The sequence below is a fragment of the Aethalodelphis obliquidens genome, unplaced genomic scaffold (assembly GCF_003676395.1).
Source record: "Aethalodelphis obliquidens isolate GAN/ISIS:26980383/991018 unplaced genomic scaffold, ASM367639v1 scaffold5, whole genome shotgun sequence".
NCBI lineage: Eukaryota > Metazoa > Chordata > Mammalia > Artiodactyla > Delphinidae > Aethalodelphis > Aethalodelphis obliquidens.
This window is the reverse complement of record NW_020837949.1, coordinates 75,268,301-75,291,358: the sequence shown is the minus strand read 5'-3', so window position 1 is coordinate 75,291,358 and position 23,058 is coordinate 75,268,301. Positions and strand designations below refer to the sequence as shown.

Genomic DNA, 23,058 nt, shown 5'->3' with positions numbered 1-23,058 from the left:
GCGCGACGCGAGCACGTGGGGGAGAGCGAAGGCGGGGCGCGCGGCGTGAGAGGGGGCGGGGCGCGCGTATCGGCGCCGCGGCCGCGTGACGCGTTTTCAAATCTTCAACCGCCGCAGCCCACTCGTTTGAGCTTTGCCACTTCCTCCTTCGCGCCCGGAGGCCGCATTCCGCCCCCGGAAACTCGGCGGGCAGACGCGGCATCTCTACTGCGTGGGTGTGGTGGCCCGCGGAAGCGGAGAAGCTACCGGCCGGTCAACGGGCCTTGAGGAGCCGTGTTTCCGCGGCCGCCCGGCGCGACACCCTCTCCGGACCCAGCATGTAGGTGCCGGGCGGCTGCCATGAACTCCAGAGCCATGAGGACCCACAGCAGAGGACATTTCCAGGGTACGAAGCCCCTCCTCCGGCTGCAGTCCCTTTAATCCTTTCCTTCCCTCATGGTTCCATAATTGATTCTTCAGAGTTCTCACGCTGGGTCTCTGCTTTTCTCTTCTGACACGTGCATCCTGCTCTGGCCTGAAAGAAGGCTTGCTTCAGGGTTTTGCCGCAGGAAGGGAACGGATCCCGGCCCGGCCCCTGGCGCTCTCCACGCTCCAGCCTCGGCCGCAAATTCCCGGTAGCGCTGTCGGTTATAAAACTAGAAGACAATGCGGGACCCGGGAACCCGCCGGGGCTCCCACAGATGCTGCGACCCTTTGAGGCTGCCGCTTGAGCCTCGATTTAAATGCAGATGTGCTCGGGGCTTTTCGCTTCCTGATTAAACTGGGTGATTATGGGTGGATTTTTGGTCTTACTCATGAAGTTGAGGGAAAGTGTTTGTATTTCAAACACACCGTTGCTGTTTTCAACATTACAGACAGAAACAAGAGCAAACTTTCATTTTCAATCACTTCTATTTGGTAAAGCATTCCAGCCTGTAAGTTTTTCTTTTTAACATGTGTAGTGTGTGTGGGTATATATTGATATGTATAGTGTGTATATATGGTCTCCTACTTATGAACAGATTGAGTTCTTAAAGTTAATTTTTAAGCAGCTGTTTGGATCTGATGTTTTCAAAGGAAAGAATGAAATGAATGGTGATTTGGTTCTTCAAATGGACCGCCGAGTTCTTCTTAATATACACACTGACTCTATGTGAAACTCAACCTTGAGCAGTCAGGAACCTTTGAGGTCTAGGTCATTCTGAGTAACAGGTTTCTTGCATTATTAAATGTTCAACATTTTAAGTACCAGTTGTGAGTGTTCAACAGAATGGCAGACGCTCCATGAGTATTTGTTGAGTAAATACTCCATGCAGTTTACATACTAGGAAAACTCTTTCAAATTGGTTTTACATAGTTCACTGCCTTAATGCATAAAACACGGATAAACACATGAATATTTCTTGCAGAGTCAACTGTTGACTGTGAACAATAGTCGTTTTGCGACATATAATATCTGTTAAAATAGAGTATTTTGCCTTTATCTTAAGTGATACCACAAAGAAATATATTAAAATGTTAATGACTGCCTAAATTAGTAGGATTATAAAGATTTTTCTCTCTGTGATATTATCATATAAACAAATATTTTTAAAACAGTAGAAATTTTCTGTCTGCGTAAAACATGATCTAATTCTAAATTTTTTAAACAATAGGTGGAATCCAAGTCAAAAATGAAAAAAACCGACCGTCTTTGAAATCTCTGAAAACTGATAACAAACAAGAAAAATCCAAATATGAGCCACTCTGGGGTAAAGTATTTTACATTGACTTACCTTCTGTCACCATATCTGAAAAACTGCAAAAGGACATTAAGGATCTGGGAGGGGTAAGTCAAAACCATACACTGTAACAAAAAAGGAAAACTTGTTAATTTGTAATCATTTAACATTTTCCTTTTGGAAAAAAACTTTTATAAGCACCAAGCTTAACATTTTTAACAGCTGTTTATCATTAATGAACAGTCATTTGTTTTAACCTTTTGTAGGCTGACAAAACTTTCAGGTTTCTGTGATTATTAGTCTGGTGTGAAGTTCACAAGTGTGAGAAATGAGACTCCCTTGTCCTGAAGGAACTGCTGATTGCCTTCTCATGGTAATGTTGGGATGTCCTCCAGATGGCAGAAACTCCTTGATTATGATTATTGGGAAGCTACATGAAAGTAAGATGTTATTTACAGAACAAGGAAAACCTGTTCAAACCACAAAGAGTTAAAATTTCTCTTGACTGATACAGTCTCAACAGAATGAATGTCATTAAGGGAACGATTTTGGATTATAAATATGGAAAACGTGCTTCTTTCCTACCTTATACATTGAGTAACTGATTAGGAAATTAGAAAATTTGGGTAAAATTCTAAGACTTTCTTAGGATTAAGGGTAGTACTGGGTAAATTTTAGCAAGGTTAAGATTTTATTCATTTATTTCCTGATTATTCCTGTTTCAAAGATTTCTGCTGCACTTTGTCATGGTTAACATTTTTTGAATAATATGAACAAATCCTGCCATTACTGGAATAGAAATTTGCAGAACATGTAACAAGTTTTTTGGAATCATTTTTTGATATTTTACTTAACTGTCTTTGAAAAGCTATTCTACGTTTTTGCTATTCATTTTCTTAAAATAAAACATTGTCACACATTTGTCATAGTAGTAGCATGTACCATAATGACCATATGACTGCATTACTAAAGTTCATGTTTTATAACCTGCCATCATTGAGTAAAGATCCCTTATTTTAAAAATTAAGTACTTAAGTGTCCAGAGAAGTAAGTGACTGACCCAGGGTAGAATCAGCCTAATACCTGGACTCATGCTACTGCACCATTCTGTTCCTCTAGCAATCAGTGGCTACAAAGTAGCTATCTGATATGGTTTGAGAGCTTTCTTAAATATAATGGAAAAACTTATTAACCCTTCTAATCTAAATCATTAATTTTAGATTTGTGCTTTTAGCAGTGGAACCCTTCAAACAAAATCATGTTCAGAAGTCCAATGTGTAAAGCCAATAAAGAGGGAATTGCTGTAGCTAAAACAGCAGTATAGAAGCTAGTGCAGGGACTGCCTGCCCTACCCCCTTTTTCTCTCTTCTCTCATCCCCATAGCAGTTCCTGAGGCACTTGCAAGAAACAAATTTTGAATTCACTTATGTGTTAGATAATAGCTGAGAAAGAGCTGAAAGTTGGTTTTATACACTTCAAATTTTTATCCTAAAATGGTTTGAAGTAGGTCAATGAAATGAGGAGCATATTAATGTCATAAGTTTCCAAATTTTTCCCCAAAGCTGTGGATTTTCAACTGAATTTGATTTACTGACTTTATTCTTTTAATTTCTCCTAAGATTTTTTATCAAATTCTGATCTCCCCCCACACTATCTTTCCAATAATTCATGATGTCATGATTTCTGTCTCTAGCACAGTACTATTTATATCACTGAAAAAGACTGTTACGAAAATCTCGTATGGCAGCTATAAAGGAACTTTGATTTCTATACACTAATTTAAGTTTTAAGATTCAACTTTAAGAAACGTGTAGTTAAATATTGATAGATCTTCCTCAAAAGGACTGTGCTTATTAATTTTTAGGATTACTTAGATCCTTTAACCATTTGTAATTTATTTTGCCTCAGGTTATTAACAGTGTCATCTTTTTTTGAACTGTCCATTTTATGCATTTGCTTTCTCTAGTCTGAATGAAAATATCTAAATACACCTTTTATTTGGAGAGTACACTTCTGAAGATTCAGCCACTGAGAGCACATCAGTGAAGTGCTGACATAATGGGGGAATATCTCTAATAGTGGCAAGAAAGGTTGCTGTTGTAAAACCAACCATGCTTAAGCCCAAATCTAAACAGTTTGGGCTAAAATAAGACAGCTGGAGAAGAAAAGAGATGTAGGGTCAGATACCTTGGCATAGTTCTGTCCTCATGAACTTGAGGACAGAATTACTTGTTTTGGATGTTCAGTGTGACCTTGAAATCAGAAAATAAGTTTTGAGTTTACTCTTTTAAAGACCTAGATTCCACAGTAGCTAATAAATTAAAGGCCATGATAAAACTAACTCAACAGTATAGGACACAGTATTAAGTACTTTGGTAGATTCAAAAATGAATCTGGAAGAGATACTTGTATACCCATGGTCATAGCAGCATTATTCACAATAACCAAAAGGTGGAAACAACCCAGATGTTAATCAGCAGGTGAATGGATAAACAAAACGTGGTTTATACATACAGTGGAATATTACTCAACCTTGAAAAGGAATGGAATTCTGATCCATGCTGCATCATGAGTGAACCTTGAAAACATTGTACTAAATGAAATAAACCAGACACAAAAGGACAAATACAGGATTCCACTTATATGAAGTACCTAGAATTATCAAATCCATAGAAACAGAAAGTAAGCATCAAAAGGGGCTGGCAAGGGACTCCCCTGGTAGCGCAGTGGTTAAGAATCCATCTGCCAATGCAAGGGACACAGGTTCAAGCCCTGGTCTGGGAAGATCTCATGTGCCACAGAGCAACTAAGCCCGTGCGCCACAACTACTGAGCCTGCACTCTAGAGCCTGCGAGCCACAACTACTGAGCCTGTGTGCAACAACTACTGAAGTCCGTGCACCTAGAGCCCGTGCTCTGCAACAAGAAAAGCCACCGCAATGAGAAGCCCGCGTACCGCAACCAAGAGTAGTCCCCGCTCGCCACAACTAGAGAAAGCCCGCGCACAGCAACAAAGACCCAGTGCAGCCAAAACTAAACAAATAAATAAATTTACTTTAAAAAAAAAAGAAAAGGGGGGCTGGCAAGAGGGGAAAATGGGGAGTTATTGTTTAATGGGTACAGTTTCAGCTTAGAATGATGAAAAACTTCTGGAAATGGATAGTGGGGAAGGTTATACAACATTGTGAATATACTTAATGCCACTGAATTGTACACTCAAAAATGGTTTAAATGGTAAATTTTATGTTACGTATTTTATCACAATTTTTTTTTTTTTAATGGTTGGGAGATTGGGCAGATCTCTTGAAAAACTGGAAGCTCTGTCAGTGCTGGGGCCACATATTTATGAAGCTGAAAAGAGTATTGGACATGTAATCGTTCATTCGTATTCTTGCTGGCCCTTGTAGGCATTTGAGTCCGTCATCCTTAGAATATATAAATGTACTTTATTTACTGGTGGATGAAAATGTTACTCAGAAAAAAAGGAACTAGTGATTTGCATTTAACCAAGGCAGCTGGTGGTCTTAGCAACAAATTGTGCTTAATGCTTAGATGAAATTAATTACATACTTTGCTTCATTTTTTATTATCTTCATTTATGTTGTGAGACCCTACAGAAATTAGATACAGCTGCTTAAAATACTTTGAGTCTCTCATTTATGCAAATAGTTAATGATTAATAGTATTTTTTCTACTTAGTTTAATTTTCCTGCCTTTGGATGGCAGTGATTTTCAACACTGACTTATTGACTTTGGTACATGTGTTTATAAATTCAGACATTTAAGCAGTGGTTTTCAAACTAGGGAAATTCTCTTCAAAACAGTCATACACTTTTTTTGGGGGGGGGGGGTTGCTATGTTGGGTCTTCATTGCTGCATGCAGGCTTCAGTAGTTGCAGCACGCTCAGTAGTTGCAGTACAGGGGCCTGAGAGCCCTCGGGCTTCAGTAGTTGTGGCGCACGGGCTCTAGGGCCCCCAGCGTTGGTAGTTGTGGCACTCAGGCTCAGCTGCTCCGCAGTATGTGGGATCCTCCCGGACAGGGATCGAACCCGTGTCCTCTGCATTGGCAGGCAGATTCTTAACCACTGCGCCACCAGGGAAGTCTCAGTCATACACTCTTAAAAGTAAGGGTTTCCTACCTTTTAATAGTTTAAGTCTTAAGGAAAGATGTTATAACTTTATAAGTTTGAATTGTGCTATCCAGTATTATAGCCATTCACTACATGTGCCTATTGAAATTTAAGTTAATTAAAATTAAGTTTAAAATTGTTGCTCAGTCACATTAATTACACTTCACGTACTCAGCAGTCACATGTGGCAGTTGTTACCATATTGGACAATGCTGATAAAGAACATTTCCATCATTACGGTGAGTTCTATTGGACAGTAGTGCTTTAGAGCATGGATATGAAACAGAATACCTATGTTCACACAACGCTGTAAATGAACTATACTTCAATTAAGAAAAAATTAAGGTTAAAAAAAAAAAGAGTACCTGTGTTCAAATTCTCTTACTACTGGTGTAACCCTCAAGGCAAGTCACTTAACTTCTGTTTTCTTCTCCACAAAATAAGGATAATATTAGTATTATGGGTTGTCATGTGGATTAAACTAATTACGATATATAAACTACATGCTGTTGTTGTGTTATTAGAATTCTCATTGTACTTTCTCAACTCTAGGTTCAGAATAATACAGTATAGAAATTCAGAATATTAAAATGCATCAAATTGGCATTTTCTACTGTGCCTAGAATATGAAACAGTTTATGGTTTATATGACTTACTTAAAAATACTTTGTTTTCCTTTAGCGAGTTGAAGAATTTCTCAGCAAAGATATCAGTTATCTTATTTCAAATAAAAAGGAAGCTAAATTTGCACAAACCTTGGGACGAATTTCTCCTGTACCAAGTCCAGAATCTGCATATACTGCAGAAACCACATCACCTCATCCCAGCCACGATGGAAGTTCATTTAAGTCTCCAGATACAGTAAGTCTCTGAAATATGGTTTGAGACTCTGGGAAAGGCTATAGGATTTTATAATTTTCAAGAGTGGGCTGATAGCAGAGTTCACTTAGGTAGAATAATATCTACACTAAGTGTGGCTCTCCAGTCGTTAATAAGGTTGCTGTTGTATATAGAAAGGTGATTTTTCTCCTAACAGTGCTTGTGTAGTCACACTGATTGCTAAAATATGCCCTTGCATTTAGTGATGGCTTTTATTTTTAGAGTAATTTACAACTAGAGAGTGACAGCAGATCATTTTTTAAAGAAGGAATAGAAACCTTTTGTTTGTTTCAGAGCAGGGGTAAGCAAACTATGGCCCATGGGCCAAATCCATCCTGCCGCCTGTTTTTTTTTTTTTTTGCGGCACGCGGGCCTCTCACTGTTGTGGCCTCTCCCGCTGCGGAGCACAGGCCCAGCGGCCATGGCTCACGGGCCCAGCCACTCCGTGGCATGTGGGATCCTCCCGGACCGGAGCACAAATCCACGTCCCCTGCATCAGCAGGCGGACTCAACCACTGCGCCACCAAGGAAGCCCCAAGCCTGCCGCCTGTTTTTTACAGCCTGCGAGCTAAGCATGGATTTTACATTTTCAAGTGGTTGGGGAAGAATTCAAAAGAATACTTTGTGACAAGTGGCAATTATGTGAAATTCAAATTTCACTGTCCATGAGTAAAGTTTTATTGGAACAGAGACATACCATTCATTTACATATTGACTGGTTGCTTTACTGCTGTAAAGGCAGAATGGGATAGTTGCAACAGAGACTATATGGCCTGCAGAGCCATATAAACATGTACTATCTGGCCCTTTAAAGAAAAAGTTTGCCAGCCCCTGTACTAGGATTACTAACATCATATCCCTACCACTCAGTTGCCAGTAAGTTGTAAGATACAGTGAAGGATAAATTAAATTGATTTAATTGGGTATGAAAAGGGCAAGAGGTTGAAAAATAGTGTTTATCTCATTTTTAGATTGAAATTAATTATTTAAAATTATCCTCCCCGGGGCTTCCCTGGTGGTACAGTGGTTAAGAATCCGCCTGCCATTGCAGGGGACACGGGTTCAATCCCTGGTCCAGGAAGATCCCACATGCTACGGAGCAACTAAGCCCGTGTGCCACAACTGCTGAGCCTGCACTCTAGAGCCCGCGCACCTAGAGCCTGTGCTCTGCAGAAAGAGAAGCCACCATAGTGAGAAGCCCGCGCAACGCAACAAAGACTGAATGCAGCCAAAAATAAATAATAAATAAATAAATTTTAAAAATAAATTTAAAAAATATCCTCCCCAACTTATCTACTGCAGCCGTTTGGAAAACAGGGAAAAATGGGAGCGGGGGAGAACAGGTAAAAGAAATGATTGTTACATAAAAGATATCTCTTGAAAAAAAAGAGACAAATACAAAGAAGAAAAAACGTCAAAGAAGAAGAGACCAAGGAAGCCTCATACATTCTTTCAGTTAATGCTTTTTTGGAGGAACACGGTTGTACACCAGTGACTAGTTCCAAATTAACTGCTGCTATTAGCATTTCAACTGCTTTTCCTACTGTTTTGTTTAAAAAATGAAATGCTATGTAAAAACAGTATGTATGGTTTACTTATATCCTTAGATCTTTGGTTAAATAGGAAATTAAAATGTAAACTTACTATTTAATTAGATAGAATTTCAGATCAACCTATTTTATTTTTCATGCTGAATAACATTTACTACAGAACTGACCTTTTTTTTTTAAGCTGAGTTTAGGCTCTACCAAAAAAAGAAACAAACTTTTTAATAGATCTTACTACAAACAAAGACCCTAAGGAAATCACTTTTTACGGTACATTTATTATGTTGATGGTCATTAAGACTTGTACAAATAAACTTTATGTATTTTAAATTTCATATTTATATTAAAATTCATCTTTAAATTTTATCTACTTGCTTTAGCTATTTTATCTTTTAAAAATTTTTTCCAGTGAGGCACTATGTTACAACTATTGTTCTCTGGTCTTTTTATAGGTGTGTTTGAGCAGAGGAAAATTATTAGTTGAAAAAGCTATCAAGGACCATGTAAGTAGGAATTTTAAAAATTCACAGTGTATATTCTATTACTAAAAACTGAAATGTAAAATAGAGATGTTCTTGAAATCTTTTCCTCATTTTTAATAGGAAAAGCCTAAATATCAGCATGTATCTCATAAAGAACAGAATCTGCTTTTCATGAAGAAACGCCTCCATCTTGTGGCCTTTTAAAATATTACTGGCCACTTCTGAAGCCTGTGGCATTTTTGTGTCTTTAAAAGAAATAATTTCTTGAAACTATTAACTGTAAGGCTACAGGGTACATTAATTGTCAAGAATATGGGAGTAAGGCTTCCCTGGTGGCGCAGTGGTTGGGAGTCTACCTGCCAATGCCGAGGACACGGGTTTGTGCCCTGGTCCGGGAAGATCCCACATGCCGTGGAGCGGCTAGGCCCGTGAGCCATGGCCGCTGAGCCTGTGCACCTGGAGCCTGTGCTCTGCAACGGGAGAGGCCGCAACAGTGAGAGGCCCACGTACTGCAAAAAAAAAAAAAAAGAATATGGGGGTATATTAAACAGAAATGGTTTTAGAAATTTCAGAAGAAAAAAACTGATGTCCTCAATGCTATTGTAACTGTATAGGGTCTGTTCTGAATAACCATCTCAGTGACATTAAGCTTCAGATAATATTTTTAATTTAGCTCATTTAAAAGAGTAATTTCCTAGAAAAAACTATCAAACTTTTTTTTTTAACAGGATTTTATTCCTTCAAACAGTATATTATCAAACGCCTTATCATGGGGAGTAAAAATTCTTCATATTGATGGTAAGGATTTTATTATTGCTTTTGACAATATTTGTTATAAGTGTCTGTCTCTTCATTCCTAATTTTAGATAGAATTCTGATAGCGAAAGATACCTCTAAGGGTAATTCTTTCATCTAAATTTACTACAATTATAAGAAAATAGCAGCATTTAACTCCAAAGGTAAAAATGCTAATCTTAAACCCTTCTTTCTTTTAATAAAGACATTAGATACTACATTGAACAAAAGAAAAAAGAATTGTATTTACTCAAGAAATCAAGTACTTCTGTAAGAGATGGGGTATGTTATTTTCCTTAATTTTTAAACTAATTAAAGAAAATGGTAAGCTTGGTTTTTATTTATGTATCTATAAATTTTTTTGCCAAGTGGAAAATATTACTGCCAGAATATCCTAGGGGTAATCCTGTGTACTATATGCATGTTTCTGTCATTTGAATAAATTGTTGCATATCATTTTACTTTAGGATTTACTCATGAGGTAAAAGTTGTTCCACCTTTGATGAGTTTATCACAAAGGTTTTGCTGAATGAGGGCATAAAAATAACTTACATGACTATTTTTAGATTATTTTACTAACCATGCCTTTTCTCTATTGGTTGATTTCTTTCTGTGAAGACATAGCTAAAATGCAAAATGTTTGTTGGGGGTATTGTAAAAGTGAGCTTGTATTACTAAGTTCCATACCACTGGATAAAATCTTTAATTCCTGAATGATCTTTGTTTCCTTTCATTTCTTTGGTTGAGCTGATTTTGAAAAGCAGCTTTTTCTCTTTTTTCCCCATGAAACTGCAATAATCACCCTTCCTTTATTTAGTTGTTTTCCTATATGATTTTTTAGTCTTGAGGATATTGAGCAATTGCAATAGCTGTTTTCACTGTACTTTCAAGCCCAGTGTTTTTACCATGTATATGTTTTTTTATATATATATATACATTTTTTTTTAGGGGAAAAGAGTAAGTATTGGCACACAGAAAGCAAGAAGTAAGTATTTTGATTTCCTTATGTGTGTTTGTTTTGCTTTTAGAAAATAGAATAAAACATATAAAAATCTTCTAACATATCATGTAACCAACCCTTTAAATGACTTTTTCAGTGGTTCTTAGCCTTTTTTTTTCTTTAGAACATTGACCCCTATTGGCAGTCTAGTAAATTCTACGGACCTTTGTTAGAATAATGTTTTTTAAAACATTTTTTCTTATCATTATATCACTAAGAAAATCAATTATATTGAAATTCAGTTATCAGAATATTTTTCAGTATAAAATAGTTATATACTTGTTTTTATTACACATTAAAAAGTTCTAGCAGTGATTATAATTGCTACTGTAATTTTGTTTTGAAGTGATGAGTATAAATGATGCTTTGAGATATTTGTAGTAACTAATATGATATGAAAATATGTTTCAACTGATATCAAAATTACAAGCACTGGGCCTCCTTGGTGGCACAGTGGTTTAGAATCCACCTGCCAATGCAGGGGACAGGGGTTCGAGCCCTGGTCTAGGAAGATCCCACATGCCGCGGAGCAACTAAGCCTGTGTGCCACAACTACTAAGCCTGTGCGCCACAACTACTAAGCCTGTGCTCTAGAGCCCGTTAGCCACAACTACTGAGCCCGCGTGCTGCAACTACTGAAGCCCGCACACCAACAGCCCATGCTCCGCAGCAAGAGAAGCCACTGCAATGAGAAGCCCACGCACGGCAACAAAGAGTAGCCCCTGCTCGCCGCAGCTAGAGAAAGCCTGTGCACAGCAAGGGAGACCCAACACAGCCAAAAGTAAATAAGTAAAATAAATAAATAAATAAAAATTACAAGCACTGCTAATACTACTGTGATTCTTTTGCTTATATGCAAAATTGAAGGACGTGTTACATTTCAGTTAGAGAGTAGTGAACATAAAAGTTAAATTTTTTTTCCTGTTCTAGCTCAAAATCCTCCGGAATTCTGCTTATAGATCCTTTAGGAGATCCATTCCATTTAAGAATCACAGAATATAGACAGAGCTTCTGTCATTTTGGAAACGGATTTATAATTGCAGGATACCTTACCTGAGGCTAAAAACTTCAAATTGAAATGAAATGGATAATGGATACATAGTTGGATTATTTTAGCCAGAGTAGTTTTATTTAAAAAAAAAAATTCTGGATTTGTAAGCATCTAATATCATGTTTTGTATATTCCCAAGCAGGTAGACTCAAAAAGCCTTTTGTAAAGGTGGAAGATATAAGCCAGTAAGTATCTTAAATTCAATCTGTATGATTTAATACAATATTAAAGGAGAAAATCTAACTAATTAAACTGTTCCCGCTAATACTGTTAGGTCCCTTTACGTTAGATTTATATGATATTAATATGCATGTGGCACAGTTTCAAAAAGTAGCATTACTTCGTGCTCAAGGACTGAATTAAGTTTCAGTAGGTTTTAGATAATAATTCCTTGAAAATCTAGTTTAGAGCAATCACGAGACCAGCTCATTTTTCAGTATTTCAAATAACCATTCTCTAGCTAAAGGTAATACCATATGATTTAGAACTACTACTTAAAGACTGCATCTACATTTGTAAAAAAGAAATTATTAGTTACTACTTGGAAATACAAAATCTGAGTATAACATCTAATTTGGTAGTTTTCGCAAACTCATTCTGAAGCTCTATAGAATAATCTTAATGAAGACTACAGATATAAGTAGACTAATTTGGCATGGGAGAATTAGATTTCTTTCCCTACACATTCTAGTTACTCATTTAGACATGTGTGATTAATTCTCTTGGGTGCTCAATGAGGTGACAAAGATGTGTTGAACGCTTCTTTTTTTTAAATGTGCTACTGTGGGAAAAAAAAGTACAATTTAAAATTAGGCCTGGAGGGACTTCCCTGGTGGCCCAGTGGTAAAGAACCCTCCTTCCTATGCAGGGGACACAGGTTCAGTCCCTGGTTGGAGAACTAAGATCCCACATGCTGCGGGCAGCTAAGCCCTCGCACCTCAGCTATAGAGCCCGTGTGCTGCAAACTACAGAGCCTACATGCCCTGGAGCCCACGCACCACAACTAGAGAAGAGAAAGCCTGCATGCCGCAACAAAGAGCCCACGTGCCACGACTAAGACCCGACACAGCCATAAAAATAAATATTTTAAAAAATAAAACTAGGCCTAGAGGAGCATCAATAAGTGGAAAGACAGCCCATATTCATGGATTGGAAGACTTCATATTTTAAGATGTGAGTACTATCCAAAGTGATCTACAGATTTAAAGCAATCCCTATAAAATCCCAATGACTTCTGTTGCAAAAAGAGAAAAATCTGTCCTAAAATTCATATGGAATCTCAAGGGACGCTGAACACCCAAAGTAATTTTGAAAATGAAGAACAAAGCTGGAGGTCTACACTTAACCAATGTCAAAACTTACTACAAAGCTGTAGTAATCAAAAGTTTGGTACTGACATAAAGACAGATATATAGACCAATGGAATAGAATAAAGAGCCCAGAAGTAAATCTTCATATATATGATCAAATGATTGCTGACAAGGATGCCAAGAACATTCAGTAGGGAAAGGACAGTCTTTTTTAATAAACAGTATTGGGGGCTTCCCTGGTGGCACAGTGGTTGAGAGTCCACCTGCCGATGCAGGGGACATGGGTTCGTGCCCCAGTCCGGGAAGATCCCACATGCCGCAGAGCGGCTAGGCCCGTGAGCCGTGGCCACTGAGCCTGCGTGTCTGGAGCCTGTGCTCCGCAATGGGCGAGTCCACAACAGTGAGAGGCCCGCGTACCGCAAAAAAAAAAAAAAAAAAAGTAATAATAATAAACAGTATTGGGAAAACTAGATAGCCACATGCAAAAGAATGAAGTTGGACCCTTACTTTATACAATATATAAAATTAACTCAAAATGAGTCAGAGACCTAAAACTATACAACTCTTGGGGAAAAAAACATAGGGGGAAGCTATATGACATTGGAATTGGCAGTCATTTCTTGGATATGACACTAAAAGCAGAAGCAAAAAGATAAAAGAACTAAATTGGATTACATCAAAATTATAAATTTCTGTGCACAAAAGACATAACACAGAAGGCAACCACAGAATGGGAGAAGATAGTTGCAAGTTATGTATCTAATAAGATGGTAATATGAAGAACTCAACAACAGAAAATCAAATGACCCAATTAAAAAATGGGCAAAGGACTTGACACTGCTCCAGACATACCCAAATTGCAAACAAGCATATGAAAAGATGTTCAACCTTACTCATCATCAGAGAAATGCAAATCAAAACCACAATGAGAAATCTATTACCTCACAAACATTAGGATGGGTACTATTTTAAAAAGAAAAAAGTGTTGGTGAGGGTGTGGAGATATTGGAACTCTTATGCACAGTTTGTGGGATTAGAAAATGGTGTAACCACTATGGAAAACCATATGGAGAGTCCTCAAAAATTTTGAACTGCTTGCTGTATGATCCAGCAACTCCACTTCTGAGTATATATCCAAAAGAACTGAAAACAGGGTTTAGAAGAAGCACTTGTACATGCATGTTCATAGCAGCACTATTCACAATAGCCAAGAGGCAGAAGCAACCCAGATGTTCATCAACAGATGAATGGATAATATGGTATATACATACAATGGGATATTATTCAACTTTAAAAAGGAATGAAATTTTGACACCACAACATGGATCAACCTTGAGGACATTATGCTTAATGAAATAAGAGGAAAATACTACATGATTCCACCTAATGAGGTACCCAGAGTAGTCAAATTCATGGAAACAAGGTAGAATGGTGGTTGTCAGGGGCTGGTGGGGAAGAGAGAATGGGGAGTTACTTATTTTATATGTGGGTACAAAGTTTCAATTTTGAAAGATAAAAAGAGCTCTAGATATGGACAGGTGTTAATAGTTGTAAAACATTGAATATACTTAATACAACTGAACTGTGCACTTAAGAATAGTAATAGTAAATTTTAACTGATTCCTATTGTTTATTTCAGATTCCAGGTGAATTACATGATTTTGAAATATAAGACTTCAAACATGTTTTCTTTCATCATAAAGATTCTCATGTATTTGTCTTTTTATTCTTTTAGGCTTTATAGGCCATTTTATCTTCAGCTGACCAATATGCCTTTTATAAACTATTCTGTTCAGAAGCCCTCCAGTCCATTTGATGTAGATAAGCCATCTACCACCCAAAAGGAAACTCAGGTTAAACTAAGGTTGGTTTAACCATCAAGTAATTTTTTATCTTTTTAAACAAATATTTAAAATAATTCATTTAACGCCATGGTGTGTGTGTGTGTGTTGGTGTGTGTGTGTGTGTTGGTGTGTGTCTGTGTGTGTGTCGGTGTGTGTCTGTGTGTGTGTGTGTTGGTTTGTGTGTGTCTGTCTGTCTGTCTAATCACTGTTGTGCTTTCTCCCCTGGATATTTTTAATGCCCCTTTGCTAGATTTAAAGTCTGAATCTCTTTTTCAAGTATGTCACATTTAGCCACTTTAGATGGGGGCTCTGGGGAGGAGCTTAAAAATATTTGCAAATAATTCAAATGTGTTGTTTCTTTTCAGTGATCTGAGATATTCTCCAGAATAATCATTACATTCTCAGTCTGCTTCTCAATTTCTTAAAAAGAAAAATGGCTAAAAGTATTTGTTTATATAAATCTCTGCAAATTATGGCAGATGCTGTTTGATAGCTGAGGAGTAAATTTTTTTAAATTATTCCTTACGTTCAGCGGTTAATCTTTTACCATATATTTCTATCAGGATCCAAACAGATGGTGATAAATGTGGTGGAATCCCAGTTCAACTCCAGTTAAAAGAGAAGAAAAAAAAGGGATATTGTGAATGTTGCTTGCAGAAATACGAAGATCTCGATACTGTAAATGTGATTTTGTATTTAGAGGGTTGATATTTCTAAAACTATGAATAATATTTGCTGTTTAAATTTTAGTTTATTCTTTTGATTGTGGTTTACAACTTGGTAATTATTAAGTAGTAGATACTTCTTTTTGGTAGAATTATCTTGAATTTTAAGAACCCAAAGTGGGGAAATGTGTATTGAAAAATCATTTTTATCCATTCAGCAAATATTTATTGAGCACCTGCTGTGTACCAATTACTGCTCTGGGTGAACAGCATTGAACAAAAGCGACCAATTCACAACCCTTGTGAAGATTACATTCTGTGGAAGGCGAGGAGAGAGAGCTAACCACAGGATAAGAGAATATTGAAGTATATAGAGAGAACATTAGATCAGTGCTATGAGAAAATAAAGCAGGAATGAAGGTGTTGTTGCTATTTATTTAGACTAGACAAGGAATACCTAACTGATGAGGTGGTATTTGAGTAGAGACCTGAGAGAAGTTGAGGGAACAAGACTTGTGAATGTTGAAATAAGCAATGCAAAAGTGCTAAATGAAACTGATTGCCAGGATCAAAGAACAGATGTTGGTGGACTGAGCAATGGTGGTAGAAGTCAGCTTGCGGATATGATTGTAAAGGCGAGGCCAAGAGGATGTGCAGTGGATTGGATGTTGGGAGGGAGAGAGGGTGGGTCATGGGTCACTGCATGCTTCAGGCCTTAACAATTAAAAAATGGGCAAGTGATTTACTAATGGGAGGATGAGAAGAAAGTGGAGACAGTTCTTTGAAATAGCAGAAAAAGAAATTGTTGAAAATATATATGGGATGAAGAGAAAGTTTAAAAAATGGGAACAATTACAATTTGTAAACTGATAAAAAGAGCAAGAGCTTTGGATCCAGGCTAGCCCAAGGTTGAATCCTGGCTTCCTGTCTATGAGACTTTGGACAGTACCTGGCACTGTGCTTATTAAATATTAGCTGTTATTGTTTGAATTGTTAATTTTTAAAATACTGGGACAGTCTGTTTTGGTGCTTGGTTTTGGTAGAAGATGGTGGGAAAGTTGAGAAAAAATATTTGAAAATATCTGATCCATAAACTACCTCTGTCTTCAGTTTCTAAATTGGAAGTTTGTTTTATAACTGAAAGTTTGTGTCAGTTTTTTGTGTTCAGTTTATATAATAAAGTAGAAAAATAGTTAATTTTAAAGTTAGTTTAAAATTATTTTTAATCATAAGCTGAACTTTCTCAGAAATATTTGCCCTTCCCAAAAATCATTTTGAAAATTTAAATTGTAGATTGGTCCTGAAATTTTACTTTGCTGTTGCAATAAATTAATCTAAAATGGATGTTTTCCTTAATATCAGTTTGTGGATCCTAATTTGATGCTCAGAGGATGTTGGGGCTAAAAATCAACCACAAGAAAGGAAAATCAAAGTAGAGGCTGTGATGGATATTTTTTAATTTTTAATTTTTTTTTTTACAGTTTTTCATGTATATGATCCCTAGTCACTAAGAATATAGAAAATATTTTGTTTTTTGAAACTTTGATTTCACAGTGATTCAGTTCCACCTGTGTCGAGGCATTCATTTAACAAATTTGATCACAGGAAATTAAGCAGCAAACAAGGCAGATATATTCCCTACCCTTTTACCATCTTACGGTCTGACAGAGGAAATAGATATGAAACATGTATTTGCAAGTAGGATGAAAAGTGAAGTATGAAGTGCAGTGGTAATAAATAGAGTACTGAATGTAGAATGAGGGACAGGGAAGGCTCAACTGAGAAAGTGACATTTAAATCAAGACTTAAAGGATGAAAAAAAAGAGTTAGGTGGAGGTAGAGAGGAGCTACACAAAAGTTGGAAGTCGTTTTTCTTAGTTCAGTTAGTACTTTTTCCTTCCAAGAACATGAATAAACAGAATCTGAACTTACAAAGTTAATGTTTCATTTCTCATTAGTTTTAACATTACTGAGCATACATAATTTGTATATGGTAAATTTTGCAAGCAAGGAAGGAATACGTTTATATTCCAGAATACTGTATTTTTTGTGACCAGTGAAGAATTTCGTTTTTGGACTTAAAATCAAATCATCGCAAGTTAAAATTAGTGCTTGCTTCGGCAGCACATATACTAAAATTGGAACGATACAGAGAAGATTAGCATGGCCCCTGCGCAAGGATGACACGCAAATTCGTGAAGTGTTCCGATGTTTTTAATAAAGATGTTAAAAAAATAATAAAATGGATAACCAAAAAAAAAGTTAAAATGATATGAAACTAGGGAAACAGAAATGAGGTTCTTCCATGATCACCTTGATACAGGCTTCTAGTTACAATTCCCTGATCAGCTGATAGACAAATGATAGAATTAGCCTGGAGATTCCACCTATTCAGAAGGAACTTTGTTTCCTCTGAGTTTTATCCCAATACACTGAACTTGTTGACTTTTGTTCTTAACCACCCTTAAGATTGAGAAAAGCTTCTCGGTACTCAGTTATAAGCACTGGGTAATTGAGATCATTTATTCCCTCATTCTCAAAATTTTTTTTATTCTTCCCAGCATTAGTTGTACTTCATCTTTTTTTACTTAATCTCTCTTCTAGATTCTTGTTTTAGATTCTTGTATGTTACATAACATTTCATGTATTTAATATTTTATAAGCCCTACCTTACTTATTACTTAGTGGTAATTGCATAAGGATAAAGTAGTAAAGAGAAGTGTTTTCAAAAATATTAGCACACTAAATGCTATATGTTACGGTTTTTCTTCAGCTTTATCTTCATTTTCTGATGTAGCTCATTGGTTTTCAGTTCCCTTAAACTACTAATTAATTAGTACTTGACTTTTCTGATTGAAAAACAGAAGACTAAAAACCAAAGTACTTTTAGTGGTTTCTCAGAAGTTACTTTTATTCTACGTATTTTAAGTTCTGATAAAGGATATTTCTTTGGAGTAGTTATTAGATACTTAATTTTAGGGGCATAAGAATATTAGAAAAAAGTATCTATTACTTTTAAAATACAATTATGATTTATGTACTTTTTTGTTTTATTTTAGCATCTTCTAAGTGAGCAACACAGAAACTTTGCACAGAGTAATCACTATCAACTTGTTGATGACATTGTATCTAAGTTAGTTTTTGACTTTGTGGAATATGAAAGGGACATGCCTAAAAATAAAAGGTAATTATCAACCCAAGTTTTAAATTTTACAAGAATATTAAACCATTAAACTAAAAATAAATCCAATGTTTTCTGTTCTTAGAAGGATTATATTTTCAGCATAGAAATATGGTTAAGAACTGATTGCTTCTTTTCTCTCCCTCCTCCACCGCCACCAAAAACGCTTACCTAATTATTACTTTTAAGGCTCTCTTCTTAACATAGTCTAAAAGGGGAGTTGGCAAACTTTTTCTATAAAGAACCACATAGTTAATATTTTGTGAACCACAAAAAATAAATAGATGGCAGACTAGATTTGGCCCGAGCTGTATAAAGTGTGAATACAGTGATGTTCAGTATACAGTAACTGTACATTGACAAAATGAGCCTCATTAAGATTATTCCCATAAATCTAAAATAAAAAGAAATGCTTTCATATGAATATACCCTAGAATTGGTAATAACTCAATAGGTTGTTTAGTCCTTATATCTGTTTTTAGACCAATCTTAAGGCATAAAGAAGACTACAAAATGATACCAAGCTACAACTCCTGAAAATTAACTAGAAAGTTTTTTGGCTATATCTGGGTAGAACAGTTCCTAAACCTCTTATTTCTGTAACATTCAGAATGATTGTTCATGACTGATGTAATATTTGGAGAGGAAGCATATTTCCAACTATTAAAACTTATATGGGCTACTGTAAGAATTTAGAATTCCCTAAAAAACTCATTCTGCAGCAAAATTCTGAACTAGTACTTATATATAAACTGGTTTATTCCTTAATTATCTTATCATCTGCACAATTTTTATCTCTATAGACCAGTCACTTAAACATCTCTGGACTTTAAAGAAGAGTGATGTTGGACTAGTGTTTTTACATTTTATATCCTCCATTTGTTCAAGAGGAGTCTTAAGTGAAAGTATCAACAAAATAAATAGAAAAGTAACCATTCTGGTTTTGAAGGGGCAGGTGGAATTCTATATTTCTCTTCATTATCTGTGACATGTATAACATAAAACATAATTAGTGAGCCGTTAAGTTTTTTTCTCTTTGTAAGTAATTTAGGATTGTCTAATACAAACTAGCATCCCAAGGGTATTAAGAGACTCCATGAAGAAGAGAGTTTTAAGTCAAAAATGTGTGTGAAACTTAAGGATTACTGACTTGTCATCTTTAGAAGTATAATGATATAAGGTTTCTGGCTTACTATAATATTGGATTGTTTATTTTTAAATATAAATAAATATCCATTTCTGCCTTAGGTTTCCCAATACTCATTCTCCACATGCTAAGTCAACATTAATGTAAATCAAAGCACAGAAATTAAGAAATTTTTCAGGATAGTGAAAAAATTAAGAACAGACCCAAATCCCTTTACTATCATCTTTCTTTGATTTATATGATCAAAGTAGTTTTAAATACCAAAGTCAAAAAACTGCTTACCTCTGGGAGGAAGTGGAAGAATGTGGATGAGGAATGGTACACTAGAGTTTTTAGCTATATCTGTAAAGTTTTATTATTTTAAAAACATCTAAAGTGGACTTCCCTGGCAGTCCATTGGTTAAGACTCCCCACTTCCACCGCAGGGGGCATAGGTTTGACCCCTGGTCGGGGAACTAAGATCCTGCATGCCACGTGGCGTGGCCAAAAAAATAAAGGCATCTAAAGTAAATGTGGCTAAATAGTAAAAGTTCTGTATTTTTGTAGTGTTTTCTAAGTTAAATAAGTTTTATACACAGTTTTTAAAGATTTTTACTAATTTAGTTTTTAAATACTCAGGAATTTTTGATAGCAATTTTAATTTTTTTTCTTTTCTTTTTCCTCTAAAGAATAAAATACAGTGTTGGTTCCCTTTCTCCTATTACTGCAAATGTTTTGAAAAAGTTTGAACATAAAGAAAAGATGGAATTACAACATACTTCTCAGAAAAACTCCAGGGAAAATGTACAGGTGATGGAGCACGGTTTCCTGGATAAAGAAACCCAGGAACCTGAACAAAAGTTTATGTCTACTTCAGAACACATCCCACACCCTTCAAGTGAATTAAGAGGACATGATGATAAAACATCTAATAAATGTTCCATGTTAAATCCAGCTGAAAATGACATAAAAGAAAATTTTATATCTCTAAATTTTATATCTCTATCTCCACATAAAAATAAACAGGAATGCATTCTTAATGTTCCTAAACATAAATTAATCATAAATGAAAATGACTTAGAAGTAAGGGTGGATCACTGTCCACATAGGCAACAGGCATCTGTACAAGTTTCTCATTTCAGTACGGATAATAGTGCATCTCAACCAAAACAAAAGTCAGATACTGTACTTTTTCCAGCAAAGGATATGAAGGAAAAGGACCTTCGTTCAGTATTTCATCGTGATTCTGATCTGTTAGCAATAAACAGTTCACAGAAGCACCTAACAATTCAGGCAAAGGCTCCATCCCAAAGCCCTACTGAGGAACCCAACCCATGTGACATCAAGAATATGGATAGTTTACCTTCTGGTAAAATCCATCGGAAAGTGAAAATACTATTAAGAAGAAATAAAAAAGAAAACCTGGAACCAAATGTGGAGTTAGATAAGAAAAGAACTGAATTTCTTACTACACAAGAAGAAAACAGAATTTGTAGCTCATCAGTACAGTCTCTACTGGACTTATTTCAAACCAGTGAAGAAAAGTCAGAATTTTTGGGTTTCACAAGCTACACCGAAAACAGTGGTATATGTGATGTTTTAGATATTTGGGAAGAGGAAAACTCAAATCTGTTATCAGTGTTTTTCTCTTCCCCTTCAACTTCTACATTTTCTGGTTTTTAGATTTAAAAAAATAAATACCTTTCAGAAGCAATGAAGATCATATTCTTGAAATTTTTAAGAATATGTATAAAAATTCTTAGTTTTGGGGGTGAGGTTTTGCCAATTTTGTTTACAGGATGAAATGTAAATATTAACAATAAAGGTGATTGCATTTTTCTACAGAATTGAATATTCTAGAAAAATTGTAGAATAAATTGTGACTCATTTTGCATACTATGTTCATAATTGTTTTCTAAGAACTATTATGAATAATAAGTTTGCTTTATGTCAGTGAAAACTAATTTCAAGGGAAATTTTGAGAATATCAAAATTTAGCATTATAAATTTAGATATTCTAATTATATCTATTGTATATTAAAACAGATTTCCGTGATAACATGATAATATTGCTTTTAAAAACCTAATTTTCATACAGAAAGGAAAAATTGTATTTCAGTGTCTGAGTTCTGGAAATCATTATTACCAGAAACATTGACACATGAGGGTGAACTAGTTGGACCATGCTAGGGTGTTGGCACTGAGGAGTTAGGTTATTTGTGGAGATAAATAGAAGCCATGAGGGAAGAACTTAACCAGGCTAGCATATGGAGTGAAATAATTTTTCCACTGTTCTTATTTACCTTTGGAAATAATTTCTTCCAAAAATGACTCTTTAATCCCTAATTTGGTATCAAGAAAGGAAAGGGAAAGGATGGCAATGAACTAGATATGTTTTGAAACATGCAGATTGCCTTTGATCAGTTACTTGGCGATTCAATAATTTAGAGAAGAGAAAATTCAAATATCAGGAAAATTTCAACTCTCACCGGTAGATGGTTCACAATAAAAATTAGTGCCAATGAATATTACATGAACACACTGTCAACTAAAATTAACAGCTTTATTGTTCATGCCAGTACTTAAAGGAGGATCACTGAAATATCCTTTATAGTGCATACGTGCATTTATGTTTTAAACAAAAAACCCCTTGGAAGATTTTTATGCAGGACAGAAAATTCCATTTATAAGTATGAGGGTTCTTATAATGACATATCATTTTCAGTAGTAAACTCATGTAACAACAGACAAATAGCCATTTTCAAAATGCTCTCATATCGTGGCCATTTCAAAAGCAGTTCCTTCTCTTATTGTTAACAAACATCTTTAACTTTGAAGGGACAAATTAAGTGGTTGGTTTTTTGTTTTTCAAAAACTCTTTGAGGTCCCAAAGACTACATTAGTTACCCCTAATAGTAATCCCATAAAATCTTTTCCTTTACCTTGTCTTAGCACTTTCAAACAGTATAAAAACTGAGTTGTAATGGCAACTCATCACAGGTTGGGTTCCCACAGGAAGTAAACTCTATGATGGAGTTTAGCATGTAGGATGTTTTCTAACGACTGCCTTTGGACATAGTTGGCCCCACAAGAATCTCACAGTTGCTAGGTGAAGCTGACTGGTAAATCACTGAACGGTTCAATGACCACTCAGATGGGGCATGACCAGGCAACGAGGCTCTGCAGATGAGAATTCCTTCAGGAGCTGACAGCTGTAAGCTGTCTACTGCCTGTACTCCCAGCAGCTGGGGCAGCACCTTCTTTATTAAAGATGGATCAGAATCAATTCCTCCTACCAGGATGGTGACTCCTTGTCTGGGGGTCTCTTGGAACAAGGAACCCAAAGGGG

The 23,058-nt window shown here is 36.0% G+C and overlaps 1 protein-coding gene and 1 non-coding gene across 6 annotated transcripts; both read left to right on the top strand.

The window, feature by feature from the left end:
• Positions 1–97: 97 nt before the first annotated feature.
• DBF4 (DBF4-CDC7 kinase regulatory subunit) lies at positions 98–21,548 on the top strand. Of its 5 annotated transcripts, none has more exons than XM_027102680.1 (12): positions 98–385; positions 1,635–1,807; positions 6,511–6,690; positions 8,708–8,758; positions 9,466–9,535; positions 9,738–9,814; positions 10,481–10,517; positions 11,723–11,768; positions 14,629–14,757; positions 15,301–15,415; positions 18,462–18,586; positions 20,399–21,548. In XM_027102680.1, the coding sequence occupies exons 1-12, from the start codon at positions 340–342 to the stop codon at positions 21,390–21,392; spliced, it is 2,043 nt and encodes a 680-aa protein (XP_026958481.1). In that variant the 5' UTR covers positions 98–339; the 3' UTR covers positions 21,393–21,548. The 5 variants fall into 5 exon arrangements, with proteins under 5 accessions (XP_026958481.1, XP_026958483.1, XP_026958482.1 ...); XM_027102681.1 differs by having other exon boundaries at positions 176–385; positions 11,726–11,768; XM_027102684.1 differs by having other exon boundaries at positions 177–385; positions 1,635–1,730.
• Positions 17,511–17,617, top strand: LOC113618614 (U6 spliceosomal RNA). Its single transcript, XR_003432050.1, has one exon. It is a non-coding gene; the product is annotated as a U6 spliceosomal RNA (small nuclear RNA).
• Positions 21,549–23,058: the final 1,510 nt, after the last annotated feature.

Coding starts and splice junctions, on each gene's coding strand:
- DBF4 (XM_027102680.1), top strand. CDS start 340: ATGAACTCCAGAGCCATGAGGACCCACAGCAGAGGACATTTCCAGG. Junction 11,769..14,628: donor AAGGTGGAAGATATAAGCCA/GTAAGTATCTTA, acceptor TTATTCTTTTAG/GCTTTATAGGCCATTTTATC. Junction 15,416..18,461: donor AATACGAAGATCTCGATACT/GTAAATGTGATT, acceptor GTTTTATTTTAG/CATCTTCTAAGTGAGCAACA.